Below are 25,346 nucleotides of genomic sequence, written 5' to 3' on the forward strand. Positions count from 1 at the left end.
ACACACGCTCAATCACAACCACACACACACACACGCTCAATCACAACCACACACACACACACGCTCAATCACAACCACACACACACACACGCTCAATCACAACCACACACACACGCTCAATCACAACCACACACACACGCTCAATCACAACCACACACACACACTCAATCACAACCACACACACACGCTCAATCACAACCACACACACACGTTCAATCACAACCACACACACACGCTCAATCACAACCACACACACCACATATACACACACAGACACTCAATCACAACCCCACACACACGCTCAATCACAACCACACACACACGAACACACACCACATATACACACACACACGCTCAGTCACAACCACACACACACGAACACACACCACATATACGCACACACACGCTCAATCACAACCACACACACCACATATACACACACAGACACTCAATCACAACCCCACACACACGAACACACACCACATATACGCACACACACGCTCAATCACAACCACGCGCTCAATCACAACCACACACACCACATACACACACACACATGCTCAATCACAACCACACACACCACATATACGCACACACGCTCAATCACAACCACACACACACGAACACACACCACATATACACACACACACGCTCAATCACAACCACACACACCACATATACACACACAGACATTCAATCACAACCACACACACACGAACACACACCACATATACACACACACGTGCTCAATCATAACCACACACACACACACCACATATACGCACACACACGCTCAATCACAACCACACACACCACATATACGCACACACACACTCAATCACAACCACACACACGAACGCACACACACGCTCAATCACAACCCCACACACACAAACACATATACGCACACACACGCTCAATCACAACCACACACACCACATATACACACACACACGCTCAATCACAACCACACACACCACATATACACACACACACACGCTCAATCACAACCACACACACACACACAGAAAGAATGACAGTGACAAAGATAGATGTGGCAGAGAGTTGTACCTTCAGTTTTCTGCTCTCTGAAGGCTGTCTCCAGGGGAGGTCCAAATAAGGCTGTAGCGTCCTCTGGTACTGGGGCTGGTACTGGGGCTGGTACTGGTACTGGGGCTGGTACTGGGGCTGGTTCCTTCTCTGGTAGTGGTACTGCTGGGGATTTCTTACTTCTGGGAGGGAGATAGAGAGCATGACAGACAGACAGGTTTAGTAGGCTGTAGAATCGTCTGGTACGACTGAGGGAGTGGAGGGAGATAAGAAGTGACAGACAGGGTTAGTCAGACCATCACAGAGACTATCACAGACACGCTTCAGTCGGCTCACTCAACACAGGGAGATGGGACAGGGACAGCAGGGTGAGTCAAACCATCACACTAACACAGAGACTTCCACAGACACTTCAGTCACCTCACTCAGAATACTACAGCAGGAGATGTATTCATGTCACGAGGGAAGGAAGGGGATGTATCAGTCTTTAACTTAACGTTACTAAATCAGTGATTGTTGAGTAGTCATGAGATTGGAAGTCAGAGGTATGATTTACAGTACGAGCCCATTCCCAACAATGCAGTTAAACAGTAAGACAAATATTTGCTAAAAAAAAGGAAATAGTAACACAATAAAAACAATAACAAGGTTATATAGAAGGAGTAACAGTACCGAGCCCTGGAGCGAGTCTGACAGGTCAGTGGGGGACAGACAGTGATGTACCTGGGGGTTGGGGCATTGGGGAGGGGTGTGGGCGTAGCTGACAGATGAAAAGGGGACAGACAGTGATGTACCTGGGGGTTGGGGCATTGGGGAGGGGTGTGGGCGTAGCTGACAGATGAAAAGGGGACAGACAGTGACGTACCTGGGGGTTGGGGCATTGGGGAGGGGTGTGGGCGTAGCTGACAGATGAAAAGGGGACAGACAGTGACGTACCTGGGGGTTGGGGCATTGGGGAGGGGTGTGGGCGTAGCTGACAGATGAAAAGGGGACAGACAGTGATGTACCTGGGGGTTGGGGCATTGGGGAGGGGTGTGGGCGTAGCTGACAGATGAAAAGGGGACAGACAGTGATGTACCTGGGGGTTGGGGCATTGGGGAGGGGTGTGGGCGTAGCTGACAGATGAAAAGGGGACAGACAGTGACGTACCTGGGGGTTGGGGCATTGGGGAGGGGTGTGGGCGTAGCTGACAGATGAAAAGGGGACAGACAGTGATGTACCTGGGGGTTTGGGCATTGGGGAGGGGTGTGGGCGTAGCTGACAGATGAAAAGGGGACAGACAGTGATGTACCTGGGGGTTGGGGCATTGGGGAGGGGTGTGGGCGTAGCTGACAGATGAAAAGGGGACAGACAGTGATGTACCTGGGGGTTGGGGCATTGGGGAGGGGTGTGGGCGTAGCTGACAGATGAAAAGGGGACAGACAGTGATGTACCTGGGGGTTTGGGCATTGGGGAGGGGTGTGGGCGTAGCTGACAGATGAAAAGGGGACAGACAGTGATGTACCTGGGGGTTGGGGCATTGGGGAGGGGTGCGGGCGTAGCTGACAGATGAAAAGGGGACAGACAGAGATGTACCTGGGGGTTGGGGCATTGGGGAGGGGGTGTGGGCGTAGCTGACAGATGAAAAGGGGACAGACAGTGATGTACCTGGGGGTTGGGGCATTGGGGAGGGGTGTGGGCGTAGCTGACAGATGAAAAGGGGACAGACAGTGATGTACCTGGGGGTTTGGGCATTGGGGAGGGGTGTGGGCGTAGCTGACAGATGAAAAGGGGACAGACAGAGACGTACCTGGGGGTTTGGGCATTGGGGAGGGGTGTGGGCGTAGCTGACAGATGAAAAGGGGACAGACAGTGACGTACCTGGGGGTTGGGGAATTGGGGAAGGGTGTGGGCGTAGCTGACAGATGAAAAGGGGACAGACAGTGATGTACCTGGGGGTTGGGGCATTGGGGAGGGGTGTGGGCGTAGCTGACAGATGAAAAGGGGACAGACAGTGATGTACCTGGGGGTTGGGGCATTGGGGAGGGGTGTGGTCGTAGCTGACAGATGAAAAGGGGACAGACAGAGATGTACCTGGGGGTTTGGGCATTGGGGAGGGGGTGTGGGCGTAGCTGACAGATGAAAAGGGGACAGACAGTGACGTACCTGGGGGTTGGGGCATTGGGGAGGGGTGTGGGCGTAGCTGACAGATGAAAAGGGGACAGACAGTGACGTACCTGGGGGTTGGGGCATTGGGGAGGGGTGTGGGCGTAGCTGACAGATGAAAAGGGGACAGACAGTGATGTACCTGGGGGTTGGGGCATTGGGGAGGGGGTGTGGGCGTAGCTGACAGATGAAAAGGGGACAGACAGTGATGTACCTGGGGGTTGGGGCATTGGGGAGGGGTGTGGGCGTAGCTGACAGATGAAAAGGGGACAGACAGATATGTACCTGGGGGTTGGGGCATTGGGGAGGGGGTGTGGGCGTAGCTGACAGATGAAAAGGGGACAGACAGTGATGTACCTGGGGGTTGGGGCATTGGGGAGGGGTGTGGGCCTAGCTGACAGATGAAAAGGGGACAGACAGAGATGCACCTGGGGGTTGGGGCATTGGGGAGGGGTGTGGGCGTAGCTGACAGATGAAAAGGGGACAGACAGTGATGTACCTGGGGGTTGGGGCATTGGGGAGGGGGTGTGGGCGTAGCTGACAGATGAAAAGGGGACAGACAGAGATGTACCTGGGGGTTGGGGCATTGGGGAGGGGGTGTGGGCGTAGCTGACAGATGAAAAGGGGACAGACAGTGATGTACCTGGGGGTTTGGGCATTGGGGAGGGGGTGTGGGCGTAGCTGACAGATGAAAAGGGGACAGACAGTGATGTACCTGGGGGTTTGGGCATTGGGGAGGGGGTGTGGGCGTAGCTGACAGATGAAAAGGGGAAAGACAGTGATGTACCTGGGGGTTTGGGCATTGGGGAAGGGGTGTGGGCGTAGCTGACAGATGAAAAGGGGACAGACAGTGATGTACCTGGGGGTTGGGGCATTGGGGAGGGGGTGTGGGCGTAGCTGACAGATGAAAAGGGGACAGACAGAGATGTACCTGGGGGTTGGGGCATTGGGGAGGGGTGTGGGCGTAGCTGACTGATGAAAAGGGGACAGACAGAGATGTACCTGGGGGTTGGGGCATTGGGGAGGGGTGTGGGCGTAGCTGACAGATGAAAAGGGGACAGACAGTGACGTACCTGGGGGTTTGGGCATTGGGGAGGGGTGTGGGCGTAGCTGACAGATGAAAAGGGGACAGACAGAGATGTACCTGGGGGTTGGGGCATTGGGGAGGGGTGTGGGCGTAGCTGACAGATGAAAAGGGGACAGACAGTGATGTACCTGGGGGTTGGGGCATTGGGGAGGGGTGTGGGCGTAGCTGACAGATGAAAAGGGGACAGACAGAGATGTACCTGGGGGTTGGGGCATTGGGGAGGGGTGTGGGCGTAGCTGACAGATGAAAAGGGGACAGACAGAGATGTACCTGGGGGCTTGTAGCACCGGGGCTGCTAATGTGGGGGCTGCAATGGGTGCAGAACGTCTTGGCCGAGCTACCTGTATCTCTTCACCTGAGGAGAGATTCATTCACAGACATTCACCTCAACTGCCTCACACACACTAAAACAGAAACTAGTCAATTACTTGAGTTTTGTTTCTAACCGAAGCATTTAGCGAAAGCGACAACAAAAACAAGATAAGAAATCTTAGATACTTACTACAGTCCTTATTCATCAACCCCTGTAACAAAAACATACATTTGTAAAAAGACAACATAAAAACATATCACACTAGATTTTATACTCAAATGGCTTATATGGAAATATTAAAGGGGTTTAAAATCCATGAGTAACATCATGTTGAATGTTCACATTACATACAGTAATTCCAGGAGGGAGCCTGTCTACTAGCGAAGGTCAGAAGATGGTCTCTATAACCTTAGAATGAGCTAATCGGATGAGACCATTGGCTGCCCTGTCTCCACGGGGAAGTGGATGACTAATATTAGGCCTATTCACTCAGAAATACTGTGGAACAATCTAGTAGCTATAGGCCTTAGGACTTACGAGCTGACATGTTTTTTTAAATAAATAAAACAATGCACATTTCTGCATGGAAGGGAGTGTAGAATATTGCTTGTTGTTGCTGAAAATGACACAAAATGCAGTTACATTAATTAAATTAATATTTGATAATTGTATAATAGCCATTAGAATCCATTCTACAGCTTTCTAGCATGAGTCTCAATAGGCACAGAACGCTGTCAGAAACAGAAAGAGTAGGTCTTTAAAGCCTCATGTAGCCCAAGACATTGCACAGCATTTTTAATTTATTTTTAATTTATTTCACCTTTATTTAACCAGGTAGGCTAGTTGAGAACAAGTTCTCATTTGCAACTGCGACCTGGCCAAGATAAAGCAAAGCAGTGTGACACAAACAACACAGAGTTACACATGGAGTAAACAATAAACAAGCCAATAACACAATAAACAAATCAATGACACAGTAGAAAAAAGAAAGTCTATATACAGTGTGTGCAAAAGGCATGAGGAGGTAGGCAATAAATAGGCCATAGAAGCGAATAGTTACAATTTAGCAGAATAACACTGGAGTGATAAATGAGCAGATGATGATGTGCAGGTAGAGATACTGGTGTGCAAAAGAGCAGAAAAGTAAATAAAATAAAAACAGGGGGATGGGGATGGGGATGAGGTAGATAGATTGGGTGGGCTATTTACAGATGGACTATGTACAGCTGCAGCGATCGGTTAGCTGCTCAGATAGTTGATGTTTAAAGTTGGTGAGGGAAATAAAAGTCTCCAACTTCAGCGATTTTTGCAATTCGTTCCAGTCACTGGCAGCAGAGAACTGGAAGGAAAGATGGCCAAATGAGGTGTTGGCTTTGGGGATGATCAGTGAGATATACCTGCTGGAACATGTGCTACGGGTGGGTGTTGTTATCGTGACCAGTGAGCTGAGATAAGGCGGAGCTTTACCTAGCATAGACTTATAGATGACCTGGAGCCAGTGGGTCTGGCGACGAATATATAGCGAGGGCCAGCCGACTAGAGCATACAGGTCGCAGTGGTGGGTGGTATAAGGTGATTTGGTAACAAAACGGATGGCACTGTGATAGACTGCATCCAATTTGTTGAGTAGAGTGTTGGAGGCTATTTTGTAGATGACATCGCCGAAGTCGAGGATCGGTAGGATAGTCAGTTTTACGAGGGTATGTTTAGTGGAGTGAGTTAAGGAGGCTTTGTTGCGAAATAGAAAGACGATTCTAGATTATATTTTTTATTGGAGATGTTTAATATGAGTCTGGAAGGATAGTTTACAGTCTAGTCAGACACCTAGGTATTTATGGTTGTCCACATGTTCTAGGTCGGAACCGTCCAGGGTGGTGATGTTAGTCGGGCGGGCGGATGCGTGTTTAAGAGCAGTTGGAGGCCACGGAAGGAGTGTTGTATGCCATTGAATCTTGCTTGGAGGTTAGTTAGCACAGTGTCCCAAAAGTATACAGAATGGTGTCGTCTGCGTAGAGGTGGATCAGGGAATCGCCCGCAGCAAGAGCGACATCATTGATATATACGGAGAAAAGAGTTGAGCCCGAGAATTGAACCCTGTGGTTAGCCCCCATAGAGACTGCCAGAGGTCCGGACAACATGCTCTTCGATTTGACACACTGAACTCTGTCTGCAAAGTAGTTGTTGAACCAGGCTAGGCAGTCATTAGAAAAACCAAGGCTATTGAGTCTGCTGATAAGAATACAGTGATTGACAGAGTCGAAAGCCTTGGCTAGGTAGATGAAGACGACTGCACAGTACTGTCTTTTATCGATGGAGGTTATGATATCGTTTAGTACCTTGAGCGTGGCTAAGGTGCACCCGTGACCAGCTCGGAAGCCGGATTACACAGCGGAGAAGGTACGGTGGGATTCGAAATGGTCAGTGATCTGTTTATTAACTTGGCTTTCGAAGACTTTAGATAGGCAGGGCAGGATGGATATAGGTCTGTAACAGTTTGGGTCAGCATTGAGGACAGACAGATGAGACAGCATAATGACAGAGTGAGAGATGCAGAAACCCAGAGGTAGAGACAGAGAGAAACCCAGAGGTAAAGAGAGACACAGACAGACAGACAGACAGACAGAAAGACAGACAGACAGACAGACAGACAGACAGACAGACAGACCCACAAAGAATTAAAAAACAAATCCAATTTTGATTAACTCCCTTATCTATTGGGTGAAATACCACAGTGTGCCACCACAGCAGCAAGATTTGTGACCTGTTGCCACAAGAAAAGGGCAACCAGTGAAGAACAAACACCGTTGTAAATACAACCTATATTTATGTTCATTTATTTTCCCTTTTGTACTTTAAATATTTGCACATCCTTACAACTCTGTATATAGACATAATATTACATTTGAAATGTCTTTATTCTTTTTTAACTTTTGTGAGTGTAATGTTTACTGTTAATAAAAATAAAAAAAATCACTTTTGTTTATTATCTATTTCACTTGTTTCGGCAATTTTAAACATGTTTATCATGCGAATAAAGTCCTTAAATTGAGAGGGAGAGAGAGAGAGAGCGAGAGAGAGAGAGAGAGAGAGGAAAGGAGAGAAAGAGAGAGACCAAGACAGAGAGTGATGCTTGTTAGTCAGGATACAGTGCATGAAATAACTCTCAATGAGAAACGACAAGGAAAAGAGAGGGAGGAGAAAGAAGGAGAGAGGGAGGGAGGGAGGGAGAGAGAGAGAGAGAAGGAGAGAGGGAGGGAGGGAGGGAGGGAGGGAGGGAGGGAGGGAGGGAGGGAGGGAGGGAGGGAGGGAGGGAGGGAGGGAGGGAGGGAGGGAGGGATCAGCTGAGGTGTGTCTGAATTGACAGATCAAAGGGTAAATCTGTCAACATGGAGTGAATCTCAAAAGTCCTTCCTCGATTGCTTGTGTCATCTCCTCCCATCCTCTCCCCAACTCCTCAAAATGTCAAGAGGAAGGTGAAGAGAGAAGGCAAGGAGAGAGGACACAAGGAATCAAAGAAAGACTGAGATTCACCCAGGGACTTATAAGACATAACCTGTATCTTCTTAGACATATTTTCCTGATCTGTCACATCAGCAATCAACCCCACCCCTCTCCACTCCCCCTGCAGGTTACTGGAAGCACAGAGGGACAAAAAGTGTTTGTTATTTACCCCAGCCCAGGGAAACAGAACGGAACGGAGGAACACTTACCGGGCTACGTCTCTGTGACCAGCAAAAAGGAAGAGAGAACAGACACCTGGTCAGAGAGTGACAAATCAGTAAAGGACACTTCTCCAACACAACAGTTACACTCACAACCACAGTGACACTCCCAACACAACAGTGACACTCCCAACCAGAGCATGTGAGTGTAGTTGAGCTGTTGGAAATCCCGCTCAGTGCTCAGCGCTCCATGTCCTTTCCAACCGCTCCATTAAAAACCGCTCCACACTCACTGGAAAAAAACTGCTGCTCTAAATTCGCCCCATTCATTAAAATCACAATTCAGCAGCCATTTTTTTGTGACTACCTGGACCTATCATTTAGTTTTGAAGTATTAAAACTAAACCATATGGATTTGAATGAAAAGTATTTGAATAAACATGAAAAGGTGAACGTACAGTAAGAAGCGCAAATCATTTCAAATTGGCTACATGTCATATTAAACAGCATATAAACTGTAAATCAGGAGCCAGACAGGGAGCCTAAGAAATAAATAACAAAATAATTATTTTGGCTATAGTATTATTATTTCAAGTCTATAGCCTACAAAGAAAAACATTGTGAAGCATTTGCGAGTGCGACACAATAGTTGTATTTAATCATTATAGTCTATAAATTGCCCATATAGGCTTGGACTTACTTCGAATTAAATAAACATTAAATGAAAAATGACTTATTAGTTACATTTTTGAATTCATTTTTAGAAACACGAGTTTGGCCAGTCTGTGGCTTCAGGCTCATGCGATGGTGCCTGGAGAGCCGGTCAGCAGCGGATAATATCATCTCCTCACTTGGAGAGCCACTGGGGATGTGTAACACCCTTTGGGCCACTCTCGCCAGGCTGGGCAGAGATGCAGAGTTGTTTTAAAATGTTTCTATAGGTAGGCCTAAATATAAAAGCTGAGACTGTGGTTTAATGTTTTCACAGAACATTGAGACCTGATGTGGGCTATCTTATTTCCTGTATGATTCTGGTTGTATAAAATATTGATAACACCTTATTCAAAAGTGTAAAGGTGTAAAAGTGTTTTGATTATTAGGCCAAATAACCCAATCACAACTGAAAAGCTCCTTGAATGTGCCAAAAATCAATCAAATCCCCCAAAAATGGTCTGCTGCGTGGTCCCATGGTGTTTATACTTGCGCACTATTGTTTGTACAGATAAACTTGGTACCTTCAGGCATTTGGAAATTGCGCCCAAGGATGAACCAGAGGTCTTTTGTCTGATTTCTTTTGATTTGCCCATGAAGTCAAGCAAAGAGGCACTGAGTTTGAAGGTAGGCCTTGAAATACATCCAAAGGTACACCTCCAATTGACTCAAATTATCTCAATTAGCATATCAGAAGCTTCTAAATCCATGGCATAATTTTCTGAAAATGTTCAAGCTGTTTAAAGACAGTCAACTTAGTGTATGTAAACTTCTGACCCACTGGAATTGTGATACAGTGAATTATAAGTGAAACAAGCTGTCTGTAAACAATTGTTGGAAAATGTACTTGTGTCATGCACAAAGTAGATGTCCTAACCGACTTGCCAAAACTATAGTATGTTAACAATAAATTTGTGGAGTAGTTGAAAAACAAGTTTTAATGACTCCAACCTAAGTGTATGTAAACTTCTGACTTGAACTGTATATACTGACACTTAGTAATCTACCCAGCTCCTTCCTTTCTTTTAGCATGTGCATGCAGTAAGCACACCATCATGTTTATGATGTTTTTTTTCTTCATTTTTCACAATGATTCTTCAGTTGTGGACACTACATCACCACACTCCCTCTCTTCTTTAGTTGTGGACACTACATCACCACACTCCCTCTCTTCTTTAGTTGTGGACACTACATCACCACACTCCCTCTCTTCTTTAGTTGAGGACACTACATCACCACACTCCCTCTCTTCTTTAGGTGTGGACACTACATCACCACACTACATCACCACACTCCCTCTCTTCTTTAGTTGTGGACACTACATCACCACACTACATCACCACACTCCCTCTCTTCTTTAGTTGTGGACTCTACATCACCACACTCCCTCTCTTCTTTAGTTGTGGACTCTACATCACCACACTCCCTCTCTTCTTTAGTTGTGAACACTATATCACCACACTCCCTCTCTTCTTTAGTTGTGGACACTACATCACCACACTCCCTCTCTTCTTTAGTTGAGGACACTACATCACCACACTCCCTATCTTCTTTAGTTGAGGACACTACATCACCACACTCCCTCTCTTCTTTAGTTGTGGACACTACATCACCACACTCCCTCTCTTCTTTAGTTGTGAACACTACATCACCACACTCCCTCTCTTCTTTAGTTGTGAACACTACATCACCACACTCCCTCTCTTCTTTAGTTGAGGACACTACATCACCACACTCCCTCTCTTCTTTAGTTGTGGACACTACATCACCACACTCCCTCTCTTCTTTAGTTGAGGACACTACATCACCACACTCCCTCTCTTCTTTAGTTGTGAACACTACATCACCACACTACATCACCACACTACCTCTCTTCTTTAGTTGTGAACACTACATCACCACACTCCCTCTCTTCTTTAGTTGTGAACACTACATCACCACACTCCCTCTCTTCTTTAGTTGTGGACTCTACATCACCACACTCCCTCTCTTCTTTAGTTGTGGACTCTACATCACCACACTCCCTCTCTTCTTTAGTTGTGGACACTACATCACCGCACTCCCTCTCTTCTTTAGTTGTGAACTCTACATCACCACACTCCCTCTCTTCTTTAGTTGTGGACTCTACATCACCACACTCCCTCTCTTCTTTAGTTGAGGACACTACATCACCACACTCCCTCTCTTCTTTAGTTGTGGACACTACATCACCACACTCCCTCTCTTCTTTAGTTGTGAACTCTACATCACCACACTCCCTCTCTTCTTTAGTTGTGGACTCTACATCACCACACTCCCTCTCTTCTTTAGTTGTGGACACTACATCACCGCACTCCCTCTCTTCTTTAGTTGTGAACTCTACATCACCACACTCCCTCTCTTGCTCTTGGACCTCATCTTTGTTAGTCACCTTGATTTAGCACCTGTGTGTTTTACCAGTTTCTTTATGGAAATATTTAGTGAACTCCATGACAGTAGCTACAGTAAGGAGCTGTAGCAGCACACAAGTAGACTACAAATGCATGCTGGGCCGGGCATGCCCTGAGCTGGTGAAGTTAGCGCTTCCTCCCTCTGCTGCAGCTATGCTCCACTCACATACTCTGCTCCCAACACAATACTGATACACTCCCAACAAAACCATGACACTCCCAACAAAACCATGACACTCCCAACAGAACACTGATACACTCCCAACACAACCATGACACTCCCAACACAACCATGACACTCCCAACACAACACTGATACACTCCCAACAGAACACTGATACACTCCAAACACAACACTGATACACTCCAAACACAACACTGATACACTCCAAACACAACACTGATACACTCCAAACACAACACTGATACACTCCAAACACAACACTGATACACTCCAAACACAACACTGATACACTCCCAACACAACACTGATACACTCCCAACACAACACTGATACACTCCCAACACAACACTGATACACTCCCAACACAACACTGATACACTCCCAACACAACACTGATACACTCCCAACACAACACTGATACACTCCCAACACAACACTGATACACTCCCAACACAACACTGATACACTCCCAACACAACACTGATACACTCCCAACACAACACTGATACACTCCCAACACAACACTGATACACTCCCAACACAACACTGATACACTCCCAACACAACACTGATACACTCCCAACACAACACTGATACACTCCCAACACAACACTGATACACTCCCAACACAACACTGATACACTCCCAACACAACACTGATACACTCCCAACACAACACTGATACACTCCCAACACAACACTGATACACTCCCAACACAACACTGATACACTCCCAACACAACACTGATACACTCCCAACACAACACTGATACACTCCCAACACAACACTGATACACTCCCAACACAACACTGATACACTCCCAAAACAACACTGATACACACCCAACACAACACTGATACACTCCCAACACAACACTGATACACTCCCAACACAACACTGATACACTCCCAACACAACACTGATACACTCCCAACACAACACTGATACACTCCCAACACAACACTGATACACTCCCAACACAACACTGATACACTCCCAACACAACACTGATACACTCCCAACACAATACTGATAGACTCCCAACAGAACACTGATAGACTCCCAACAGAACACTGATAGACTCCCAACAGAACACTGATAGACTCCCAACACAACCATGACACTCCCAACACTGAAACACTCACAACACAACACCGATACACTCCCAACACAACACCGATACACTCCCAACACAACACCGATACACTCCCAACACAACACCGATACACTCCCAACACAACACTGATACACTCCAAACACAACACTGATACACTCCAAACACAACACTGATACACTCCAAACACAACACTGATACACTCCAAACACAACACTGATACACTCCAAACACAACACTGATACACTCCAAACACAACACTGATACACTCCCAACACAACACTGATACACTCCCAACACAACACTGATACACAACACAACATGACACTCCCAACCAACAGAACACTGATACACTCCCAACACAACCATGACACTCCCAACACAACACTGAAACACTCACAACACAACACCGATACACTCCCAACACAACACCGATACACTCCCAACACAACACCGATACACTCCCAACACAACACCGATACACTCCCAACACAACACTGATACACTCCCAACACAACACTGATACACTCCCAAAACAACACTGATACACACCCAACACAACACTGATACACTCCCAACACAACACTGATACACTCCCAACACAACACTGATACACTCCCAACACAACACTGATACACTCCCAACACAACACTGATACACTCCCAACACAACACTGATACACTCCCAACACAACACTGATACACTCCCAACACAATACTGATAGACTCCCAACAGAACACTGATAGACTCCCAACAGAACACTGATAGACTCCCAACAGAACACTGATAGACTCCCAACACAACCATGACACTCCCAACAGAACACTGATACACTCCCAACACAACCATGACACTCCCAACACAACACTGAAACACTCACAACACAACACCGATACACTCCCAACACAACACCGATACACTCCCAACACAACACCGATACACTCCCAACACAACACCGATACACTCCCAACACAACACTGATACACTCCCAACACAACCATGACACTCCCAACACAACACTGATACACTCCCAACACAACCATGACACTCCCAACACAACACTAATACACTCCCAACACAACCATGACACTCCCAACACAACACTAATACACTCCCAACACAACACCGATACACTCCCAACACAACACTGATGCACTCCCAACACAACACTGATACACTCCCAACACAACACTGATACACTCCCAACACAACACTGATACACTCCCAACACAACACTGATACACTCCCAACACAACACTGATACACTCCCAACACAACACTGACACACTCCCAACACAACACTGATACACTCCCAACACTGATACACTCCCAACACTGATACACTCCCAACACTGATACACTCCCAACACTGATACACTCCCAACACTGATACACTCCCAACACAACACTGATACACTCCCAACAGAACACTGATAGACTCCCAACACAACCATGACACTCCCAACAGAACACTGATACACTCCCAACACAACCATGACACTCCCAACACAACACTGATACACTCCCAACACAACCATGACACTCCCAACACAACACCGATACACTCCCAACACAACACCGATACACTCCCAACACAACACCGATACACTCCCAACACAACACCGATACACTCCCAACACAACACCGATACACTCCCAACACAACACCGATACACTCCCAACACAACACCGATACACTCCCAACACAACACCGATACACTCCCAACACAACACCGATACACTCCCAACACAACACTGATACACTCCCAACACAACCATGACACTCCCAACACAACACTGATACACTCCCAACACAACCATGACACTCCCAACACAACACTGATACACTCCCAACACAACACTGATACACTCCCAACACAACCATGACACTCCCAACACAACACTAATACACTCCCAACACAACCATGACACTCCCAACACAACACTAATACACTCCCAACACAACCATGACACTCCCAACACAACACTGATACACTCCCAACAACACTGATACACTCCCAACACAACACTGATACACTCCCAACACAACACTCCCAACACAACCATGACACTCCCAACAGAACACTGATATACTCCCAACACAACACTGCTAGACTCCCAACAGTGCACTGTTACACTCCCAACAGAACACTGTTACACTCCCAACAGAACACTGTTACACTCCCAACACAACACTGTTACACTCCCAACACAACACTGTTACACTCCCAACACAACACTGTTAAGACTCCAACAGAGCACTGTTAGACTCCCAACAGAGCACTGTTAGACTCTCAACAGAATACTGCTACACTCTCAACAGAACACTGCTACACTCCCAACAGAGCACTGCTACACTCCCAACAGAGCACTGTTAGACTCTCAACAGAACACTGTTAGACTCCCAACAGAACACTGCTACACTCCCAACACAACACTGCTACACTCCCAACACAGCACTGATACACTCCCAACACAACACTGATACACTCCCAACACAACACTGATACACTCCCAACACAACACTGATACACTCCCAACACAACACTGATACACTCCCAACACAACACTGATACACTCCCAACACAACACTGATACACTCCCAACACAACACTGATACACTCCCAACACAACACTGATACACTCCCAACACAACACTGATACACTCCCAACACAACACTGATACACTCCCAACACAACACTGATACACTCCCAACACAACACTGATACACTCCCAACACAACACTGATACACTCCCAACACAACACTGATACACTCCCAACACAACACTGATACACTCCCAACACAACACTGATAGACTCCCAACAGAACACTGATAGACTCCCAACAGAACACTGATAGACTCCCAACACAACACTGATACACTCCCAACAGAACACTGATACACTCCCAACACAACCATGACACTCCCAACACAACACTGATACACTCCCAACACAACCATGACACTCCCAACACAACACTGAAACACTCACAACACAACACCGATACACTCCCAACACAACACCGATACACTCCCAACACAACACCGATACACTCCCAACACAACACTGATACACTCCCAACACAACCATGGCACTCCCAACACAACACTGATACACTCCCAACACAACCATGACACTCCCAACACAACACTGATACACTCCCAACACAACCATGACACTCCCAACACAACACTAATACACTCCCAACACAACCATGACACTCCCAACACAACCATGACACTCCCAACACAACACTGATACACTCCCAACACAACACTGATACACTCCCAACACAACACTGATACACTCCCAACACAACACTGATACACTCCCAACACAACACTGATACACTCCCAACACAACACTGATACACTCCCAACACAACACTGATACACTCCCAACACAACACTGATACACTCCCAACACAACACTGATACACTCCCAACACAACACTGATACACTCCCAACACAACACTGATACACTCCCAACAGAACACTGATAGACTCCCAACACAACCATGACACTCCCAACAGAACACTGATACACTCCCAAAACAACCATGACACTCCCAACACAACACTGATACACTCCCAACACAACACTGATACACTCCCAACACAACACCGATGCACTCCCAACACAACACCGATACACTCCCAACACAACACCGATACACTCCCAACACAACACCGATACACTCCCAACACAACACCGATACACTCCCAACACAACACCGATACACTCCCAACACAACACCGATACACTCCCAACACAACACCGATACACTCCCAACACAACACCGATACACTCCCAACACAACACCGATACACTCCCAACACAACACTGATACACTCCCAACACAACCATGACACTCCCAACACAACACTGATACACTCCCAACACAACCATGACACTCCCAACACAACACTGATACACTCCCAACACAACACTGATACACTCCCAACACAACCATGACACTCCCAACACAACACTAATACACTCCCAACACAACCATGACACTCCCAACACAACACTAATACACTCCCAACACAACCATGACACTCCCAACACAACACTGATACACTCCCAACACAACACTGATACACTCCCAACACAACACTCCCAACACAACCATGACACTCCCAACACAACCATGACACTCCCAACACAACACTGATACACTCCCAACACAACACTGATACACTCCCAACACAACACTCCCAAAACAACCATGACACTCCCAACAGAACACTGATATACTCCCAACAGAGCACTGTTAGACTCTCAACAGAACACTGTTAGACTCCCAACAGAACACTGCTACACTCCCAACAGAACACTGCTACACTCCCAACAGAGCACTGCTACACTCCCAACAGAGCACTGTTAGACTCTCAACAGAACACTGTTAGACTCCCAACAGAACACTGCTACACTCCCAACAGAGCACTGCTACACTCCCAACAGAACACTGCTACACTCCCAACAGAACACTGCTACACTCCCAACAGAACACTGCTACACTCCCAACAGAACACTGCTACACTCCCAACAGAACACTGCTACACTCCCAACAGAACACTGCTACACTCCCAACAGAACACTGCTACACTCCCAACAGAACACTGCTACACTCCCAACAAATAAATCAAATCAAATCAAATCAAATTTTATTTGTCACATACACATGGTTAGCAGATGTTAATGCGAGTGTAGCGAAATGCTTGTGCTTCTAGTTCCGACAATGCAGTAATAACAAGTAATCTAACTAACAATTCCAAAACTACTGTCTTGTACACAGTGCACTGCTACACTCCCAACAGAGCACTGTTAGACTCCCAACAGAACACTGCTACACGCCCAACAGAACACTGCTACACTCCCAACAGAACACTGCTAGACTCCCAACAGAACACTGCTAGACTCCCAACACAACAGTTACACTCCCAACAGAACACTACCAGACTCCCAACACAACAGTTACACTCCCTGCTACACTGCTACACTCCCAACAGAGCACTGTTAGACTCTCAACAGAATACTGTTAGACTCCCAACACAACACTGTTAGTCTCCCAACAGAACACTGCTACACTCCCAACAGAACACTGCTACACTCCCAACAGAACACTGCTAGACTCCCAACACAACAGTTACACTCCCAACAGAACACTGTTACACTCCCAACAGAACACTGCTACACGCCCAACAGAACACTGCTACACGCCCAACAGAACACTGCTACACTCCCAACAGAACACTGCTACACTCCCAACAGAACACTGCTACACTCCCAACAGAACACTGCTACACTCCCAACACAACAGTTACACTCCCAACAGAACACTGATACACTCCCAACAGAACACTGATACACTCCCAACACAACACTGATACACTCCCAACACAACACTGATACACTCCCAACACAACACTGATACACTCCCAACACAACACTGATACACTCCCAACACAACACTGATACACTCCCAACACAACACTGATACACTCCCAACACAACACTGATACACTCCCAACACAACACTGATACACTCCCAACACAACACTGATACACTCCCAACACAACACTGATACACTCCCAACACAACACTGATACACTCCCAACACAACACTGATACACTCCCAACACAACACTGATACACTCCCAACACAACACTGATACACTCCCAACACAACACTGATACACTCCCAACACAACACTGATACACTCCCAACACAACACTGATACACTCCCAACAGAACACTGATAGACTCCCAACACAACCATGACACTCCCAACAGAACACTGATAGACTCCCAACACAACCATGACACTCCCAACAGAACACTGATACACTCCCAACACAACCATGACACTCCCAACACAACACTGATACACTCCCAACACAACACCGATACACTCCCAACACAACACCGATACACTCCCAACACAACACCGATACACTCCCAACACAACACCGATACACTCCCAACACAACACCGATACACTCCCAACACAACACCGATACACTCCCAACACAACACCGATACACTCCCAACACAACACTGATACACTCCCAACACAACACCGATACACTCCCAACACAACACCGATACACTCCCAACACAACACCGATACACTCCCAACACAACCATGACACTCCCAACACAACACTAATACACTCCCAACACAACCATGACACTCCCAACACAACACTGATACACTCCCAACACAACACTGATACACTCCCAACACAACCATGACACTCCCAACACAACACTAATACACTCCCAACACAACCATGACACTCCCAACACAACACTAATACACTCCCAACACAACCATGACACTCCCAACACAACACTGATACACTCCCAACACAACACTGATACACTCCCAACACAACCATGACACTCCCAACACAACCATGACACTCCCAACACAACACTGTTACACTCCCAAAACAACCATGACACTCCCAACAGAACACTGATATACTCCCAACACAACACTGCTAGACTCCCAACAGTGCACTGTTACACTCCCAACAGAACACTGTTACACTCCCAACACAACACTGTTACACTCCCAACACAACACTGTTAAGACTCCAACAGAATACTGCTACACTCTCAACAGAACACTGCTACACTCCCAACAGAGCACTGCTACACTCCCAACAGAGCACTGTTAGACTCTCAACAGAACACTGTTAGACTCCCAACAGAACACTGCTACACTCCCAACAGAGCACTGCTACACTCCCAACAGAACACTGCTACACTCCCAACAGAACACTGCTACACTCCCAACAGAACACTGCTACACTCCCAACAGAACACTGCTACACTCCCAACAGAACACTGCTACACGCCCAACAGAACACTGCTACACTCCCAACAGAACACTGCTAGACTCCCAACAGAACACTGCTAGACTCCCAACACAACAGTTACACTCCCAACAGAACACTACCAGACTCCCAACACAACAGTTACACTCCCAACAGAACACTGTTACACTCCCAACAGAACACTGCTACACGCCCAACAGAACACTGCTACACTCCCAACAGAACACTGCTACACTCCCAACAGAACACTGCTACACTCCCAACAGAACACTGCTACACGCCCAACAGAACACTGCTACACTCCCAACAGAACACTGTTAGACTCCCAACAGAACACTGCTAGACTCCCAACAGAACACTGCTAGACTCCCAACACAACAGTTACACTCCCAACAGAACACTGCTAGACTCCCAACACAACAGTTACACTCCCAACAGAACACTGCTACACTCCCAACACAACAGTTACACTCCCAACAGAACACTGCTAGACTCCCAACACAACAGTTACACTCCCAACAGAACAATGCTACACTCCCAACAGAACACTGCTAGACTCCCAACACAACAGTTACACTCCCAACAGAACACTGCTAGACTCCCAACACAACAGTTACACTCCCAACAGAACACTGCTACACTCCCAACACAACAGTTACACTCCCAACAGAACACTGCTAGACTCCCAACACAACAGTTACACTCCCAACAGAACACTGCTACACTCCCAACAGAACACTGCTAGACTCCCAACACAACAGTTACACTCCCAACAGAGCACTGTTAGACTCTCAACAGAATACTGTTAGACTCCCAACACAACACTGTTAGTCTCCCAACAGAACACTGCTACACTCCCAACAGAACACTGCTACACTCCCAACAGAACACTGCTAGACTCCCAACACAACAGTTACACTCCCAACAGAACACTGTTACACTCCCAACAGAACACTGCTACACGCCCAACAGAACACTGCTACACTCCCAACAGAACACTGCTACACTCCCAACAGAACACTGCTACACTCCCAACAGAACACTGCTACACGCCCAACAGAACACTGCTACACTCCCAACACAACAGTTACACTCCCAACAGAACACTGATACACTCCCAACAGAACACTGATACACTCCCAACACAACACTGATACACTCCCAACACAACACTGATACACTCCCAACACAACACTGATACACTCCCAACACAACACTGATACACTCCCAACACAACACTGATACACTCCCAACACAACACTGATACACTCCCAACACAACACTGATACACTCCCAACACAACACTGATACACTCCCAACACAACACTGATACACTCCCAACACAACACTGATACACTCCCAACACAACACTGATACACTCCCAACACTGATACACTCCCAACACAACACTGATACACTCCCAACAGAACACTGATAGACTCCCAACACAACCATGACACTCCCAACAGAACACTGATAGACTCCCAACACAACCATGACACTCCCAACAGAACACTGATACACTCCCAACACAACCATGACACTCCCAACACAACACTGATACACTCCCAACACAACACCGATACACTCCCAACACAACACCGATACACTCCCAACACAACACCGATACACTCCCAACACAACACCGATACACTCCCAACACAACACCGATACACTCCCAACACAACACCGATACACTCCCAACACAACACCGATACACTCCCAACACAACACCGATACACTCCCAACACAACACCGATACACTCCCAACACAACACCGATACACTCCCAACACAACACCGATACACTCCCAACACAACACCGATACACTCCCAACACAACCATGACACTCCCAACACAACACTGATACACTCCCAACACAACCATGACACTCCCAACACAACACTGATACACTCCCAACACAACACTGATACACTCCCAACACAACCATGACACTCCCAACACAACACTAATACACTCCCAACACAACCATGACACTCCCAACACAACACTAATACACTCCCAACACAACCATGACACTCCCAACACAACACTGATACACTCCCAACACAACACTGATACACTCCCAACACAACCATGACACTCCCAACACAACCATGACACTCCCAACACAACACTGTTACACTCCCAAAACAACCATGACACTCCCAACAGAACACTGATATACTCCCAACACAACACTGCTAGACTCCCAACAGTGCACTGTTACACTCCCAACAGAACACTGTTACACTCCCAACACAACACTGTTACACTCCCAACACAACACTGTTAAGACTACAACAGAATACTGCTACACTCTCAACAGAACACTGCTACACTCCCAACAGAGCACTGCTACACTCCCAACAGAGCACTGTTAGACTCTCAACAGAACACTGTTAGACTCCCAACAGAACACTGCTACACTCCCAACAGAGCACTGCTACACTCCCAACAGAACACTGCTACACTCCCAACAGAACACTGCTACACTCCCAACAGAACACTGCTACACTCCCAACAGAACACTGCTACACTCCCAACAGAACACTGCTACACGCCCAACAGAACACTGCTACACGCCCAACAGAACACTGCTACACTCCCAACAGAACACTGCTAGACTCCCAACAGAACAGTTACACTCCCAACAGAACACTACCAGACTCCCAACACAACAGTTACACTCCCTGCTACACTGCTACACTCCCAACAGAACACTGCTACACTCCCAACAGAACACTGCTAGACTCCCAACACAACAGTTACACTCCCAACAGAACACTGTTACACTCCCAACAGAACACTGCTACACGCCCAACAGAACACTGCTACACTCCCAACAGAACACTGCTACACTCCCAACAGAACACTGCTACACTCCCAACAGAACACTGCTACACGCCCAACAGAACACTGCTACACTCCCAACAGAACACTGCTAGACTCCCAACACAACAGTTACACTCCCAACAGAACACTGTTAGACTCCCAACAGAACACTGCTAGACTCCCAACAGAACACTGCTAGACTCCCAACAGAACACTGCTAGACTCCCAACACAACAGTTACACTCCCAACAGAACACTGCTAGACTCCCAACACAACAGTTACACTCCCAACAGAACACTGCTACACTCCCAACACAACAGTTACACTCCCAACAGAACACTGCTAGACTCCCAACACAACAGTTACACTCCCAACAGAACACTGCTACACTCCCAACAGAACACTGCTAGACTCCCAACACAACAGTTACACTCCCAACAGAACACTGCTAGACTCCCAACACAACAGTTACACTCCCAACAGGAGAGATACAGTATTGTTGTAGTGATGCGTGCATGTGTGTGCCTGCAAGATCATGTGTTGGTCTGTATGTGTATGTTGAGAGAGAAATCACAGTCATCCACAGTCCATAACGATCCTCTCTGCTACTCTGTGGACCTGCTGTGGCTTCATTCAGCTGCATCTTGCAGAGCCATGTCTTTCTCCCGTCTCTTCCTGCTGTTGTCTCCCTATCATCTCTCCCTCCCTTCATTTATTCCCCATTCAGTCTCCAAGCAGCCAGATTTCCATCTTAGCAAAGGTCACTGAACAGCAGTGTTAAATCCTACGCCCATCAGTACTCACTCAGAGAAACCTGTTCTCCACAAATCCTGGTTCACCTCTACACCTGAGTGTGTTGTATTACTATTGCATATTTCTCTTACTCTATTACAATGGATCCAATGGACACCCACCTGACATTCAATAACAGTCCTTTAGAGAGAAAAGTTAGTACGCTGAATCACAAACCTGAAGGGAGAAAACTGACATGGAACAAGAGGGTAATTCATGCTAACAGAGGGACAGAGGGACAGACAGAGGGAGAGAGCTAGACAGACAGACAGAGGGACAGACAGAGGGACAGACAGACAGAGGGACAGACAGAGGGACAGAGGGACAGACAGACAGACAGACAGACAGGAAAGAGCAGAGAGAAAGATCGTACACAAGAAAGAAAGACAGACAATATGACAAGGCTTACCGGACTACTCCTCTACAGAAGATAGCATCATACATAAGACAGGAAGAAAAAGAGAGGGTAGAAAAAAAGGGGAAGAAGGGTAGAGAAGGACAAAGGGAGGGGGCAGGACAGAAAGACAGAGGAGGGGAGAGAGGGGGTAGAGGGGATACTATGTCAGTGGAGATAACCTACAATCACATACAAAGCTATGAGCAGAAATTACCAACGGGTAATATGGAGGTGAATATTGACTGAATATTGACTGACTAAACAAACATATATCATGTCAATAGGTTTCTTCTCTGCCAAATGAGAACATCCGAGGTGAGAACACAAGTATCCACCATCTACCAATATGTCTATCCATTTCAGTTTCCACACCCATCCGTTCATCTATCTACAGTATATTGACACGCAACTTTGATCTGATGAGTGACTGTATGTTTAATCAATAGTCTAATCAAACTCCATGGCTTCAGGGATAGTTGATGAGCACAAGGAAACTCCAGTGATACATCTACTGTACTGTGGAAAGGCCTATGGGAAGTTAATCTGCTCTCACACATATTGTTTTCCTCCATCTCTCCTTCTGTATTCTCAACAGCCATCACCCTCCAACAACAACACATTCAACTTTAATACAGAGAGATAGAGGTCAAGGGAGAGAAAGAGGGAGGGAGAGAGAGAGGTCAAGGGAGAATGAGAGCGAGAGAATGCAGGAGAGAGAAAGAGAGAGAGAACGAGGGAGCAAGAGAAAGCGAGGGGTAGTGAAAGAAATGTGGAAAGAACCTCTTGTTGTTCGGTTTAGCCTGTTAACCTTTGCGCCCTATCCCAGCTCCCCTCAGCCGATTTCATGGTCAAACTGTTTCCAGGACTACCTGGGTAAGCACACATTTGACATAGAGAGGTGCGATCATGTGACTCGTGTTTAATTCATGACTGAGAAAAAAAGCAGAAGTTTCAGCACTCTGGACAGACTGGTGAGGTTTTAAATAGGGGAGAGGCTAATTGGCATAGACTTAATCTGGAGAGAACAGGACAGAGTTGACACTGCTTTCTACTCAGACGTGGGAGTTGGAATCCTGGCTTGGGGATAAATCTCTACATTAAAGTAACTGCCCAGTGTTTCCAGATTTCTATGACATTATGACTAATTAATTACGAGTGAAATCATTTTCCTTGCAAATTTTTTTGATTAATTATGTTAAAAAGCAGCTTTTCTGTGTTGGAATAGTGTGGGCTTACCCCGACAACAGAATGGTATGGGCTTACCCCGACAACAGAATGGTGTGGGCTTACCCCGACAACAGAATGGTATGGGCTTACCCCGACAACAGAATGGTGTGGGCTTACCCCGACAACAGAATGGTGTGGGCTTACCCCGACAACAGAATGGTGTGGGCTTACCCCGACAACAGAATAGTGTGGGCTTACCCCGACAACAGAATAGTGTGGGCTTACCCCGACAACAGAATGGTGTGGGCTTACCCCGACAACAGAATAGTGTGGGCTTACCCCGACAACAGAATAGTGTGGGCTTACCCCGACAACAGAATGGTGTGGGCTTACCCCGACAACAGAATGGTGTGGGCTTACCCCGACAACAGAATGGTGTGGGCTTACCCCGACAACAGAATGGTGTGGGCTTACCCCGACAACAGAATGGTGTGGGCTTACCCCGACAACAGAATGGTGTGGGCGTACACCGGTCAATCAAAATATTATTGTGAGTAGACTGCTGATTGGCCAACTCATCCTCCTCAAGAGGATATCATC

The 25,346-nt window shown here is 47.0% G+C and overlaps 2 protein-coding genes across 3 annotated transcripts in view; both read right to left on the bottom strand.

The window, feature by feature from the left end:
* The window catches only part of LOC139409469 (SH3-containing GRB2-like protein 3-interacting protein 1), a 136,396-nt gene that overhangs the window by 27,219 nt on the left and 83,831 nt on the right, over window positions 1–25,346 (bottom strand). The window contains exons 2-5 of one of the 2 annotated variants that reach the window (XM_071154647.1): window positions 8,306–8,351; window positions 4,785–4,806; window positions 4,553–4,637; window positions 1,072–1,232 (exon numbers count right to left, since the gene is read on the bottom strand). In XM_071154647.1, the coding sequence (XP_071010748.1) occupies window positions 1,072–1,232; window positions 4,553–4,637; window positions 4,785–4,800 (262 nt within the window). In that variant the 5' untranslated portion in view covers window positions 4,801–4,806; window positions 8,306–8,351. The remainder of the gene's footprint in view (window positions 1–1,071; window positions 1,233–4,552; window positions 4,638–4,784; window positions 4,807–8,305; window positions 8,352–25,346) is intronic. The other variant, XM_071154646.1, reaches the window with a different exon arrangement.
* LOC139409617 (processed variable antigen-like) lies at window positions 10,080–11,629 on the bottom strand. Its single transcript, XM_071155038.1, has 3 exons — window positions 11,564–11,629; window positions 10,837–11,378; window positions 10,080–10,784 (listed from the first exon to the last, which is right to left on the bottom strand). Exons 1-3 carry the CDS (start codon window positions 11,627–11,629, stop codon window positions 10,292–10,294), a joined length of 1,101 nt encoding a protein of 366 aa, XP_071011139.1. The 3' UTR covers window positions 10,080–10,291.

This window comes from Oncorhynchus clarkii, chromosome 5, assembly GCF_045791955.1.
Source record: "Oncorhynchus clarkii lewisi isolate Uvic-CL-2024 chromosome 5, UVic_Ocla_1.0, whole genome shotgun sequence".
Classification (NCBI taxonomy): domain Eukaryota; kingdom Metazoa; phylum Chordata; class Actinopteri; order Salmoniformes; family Salmonidae; genus Oncorhynchus; species Oncorhynchus clarkii.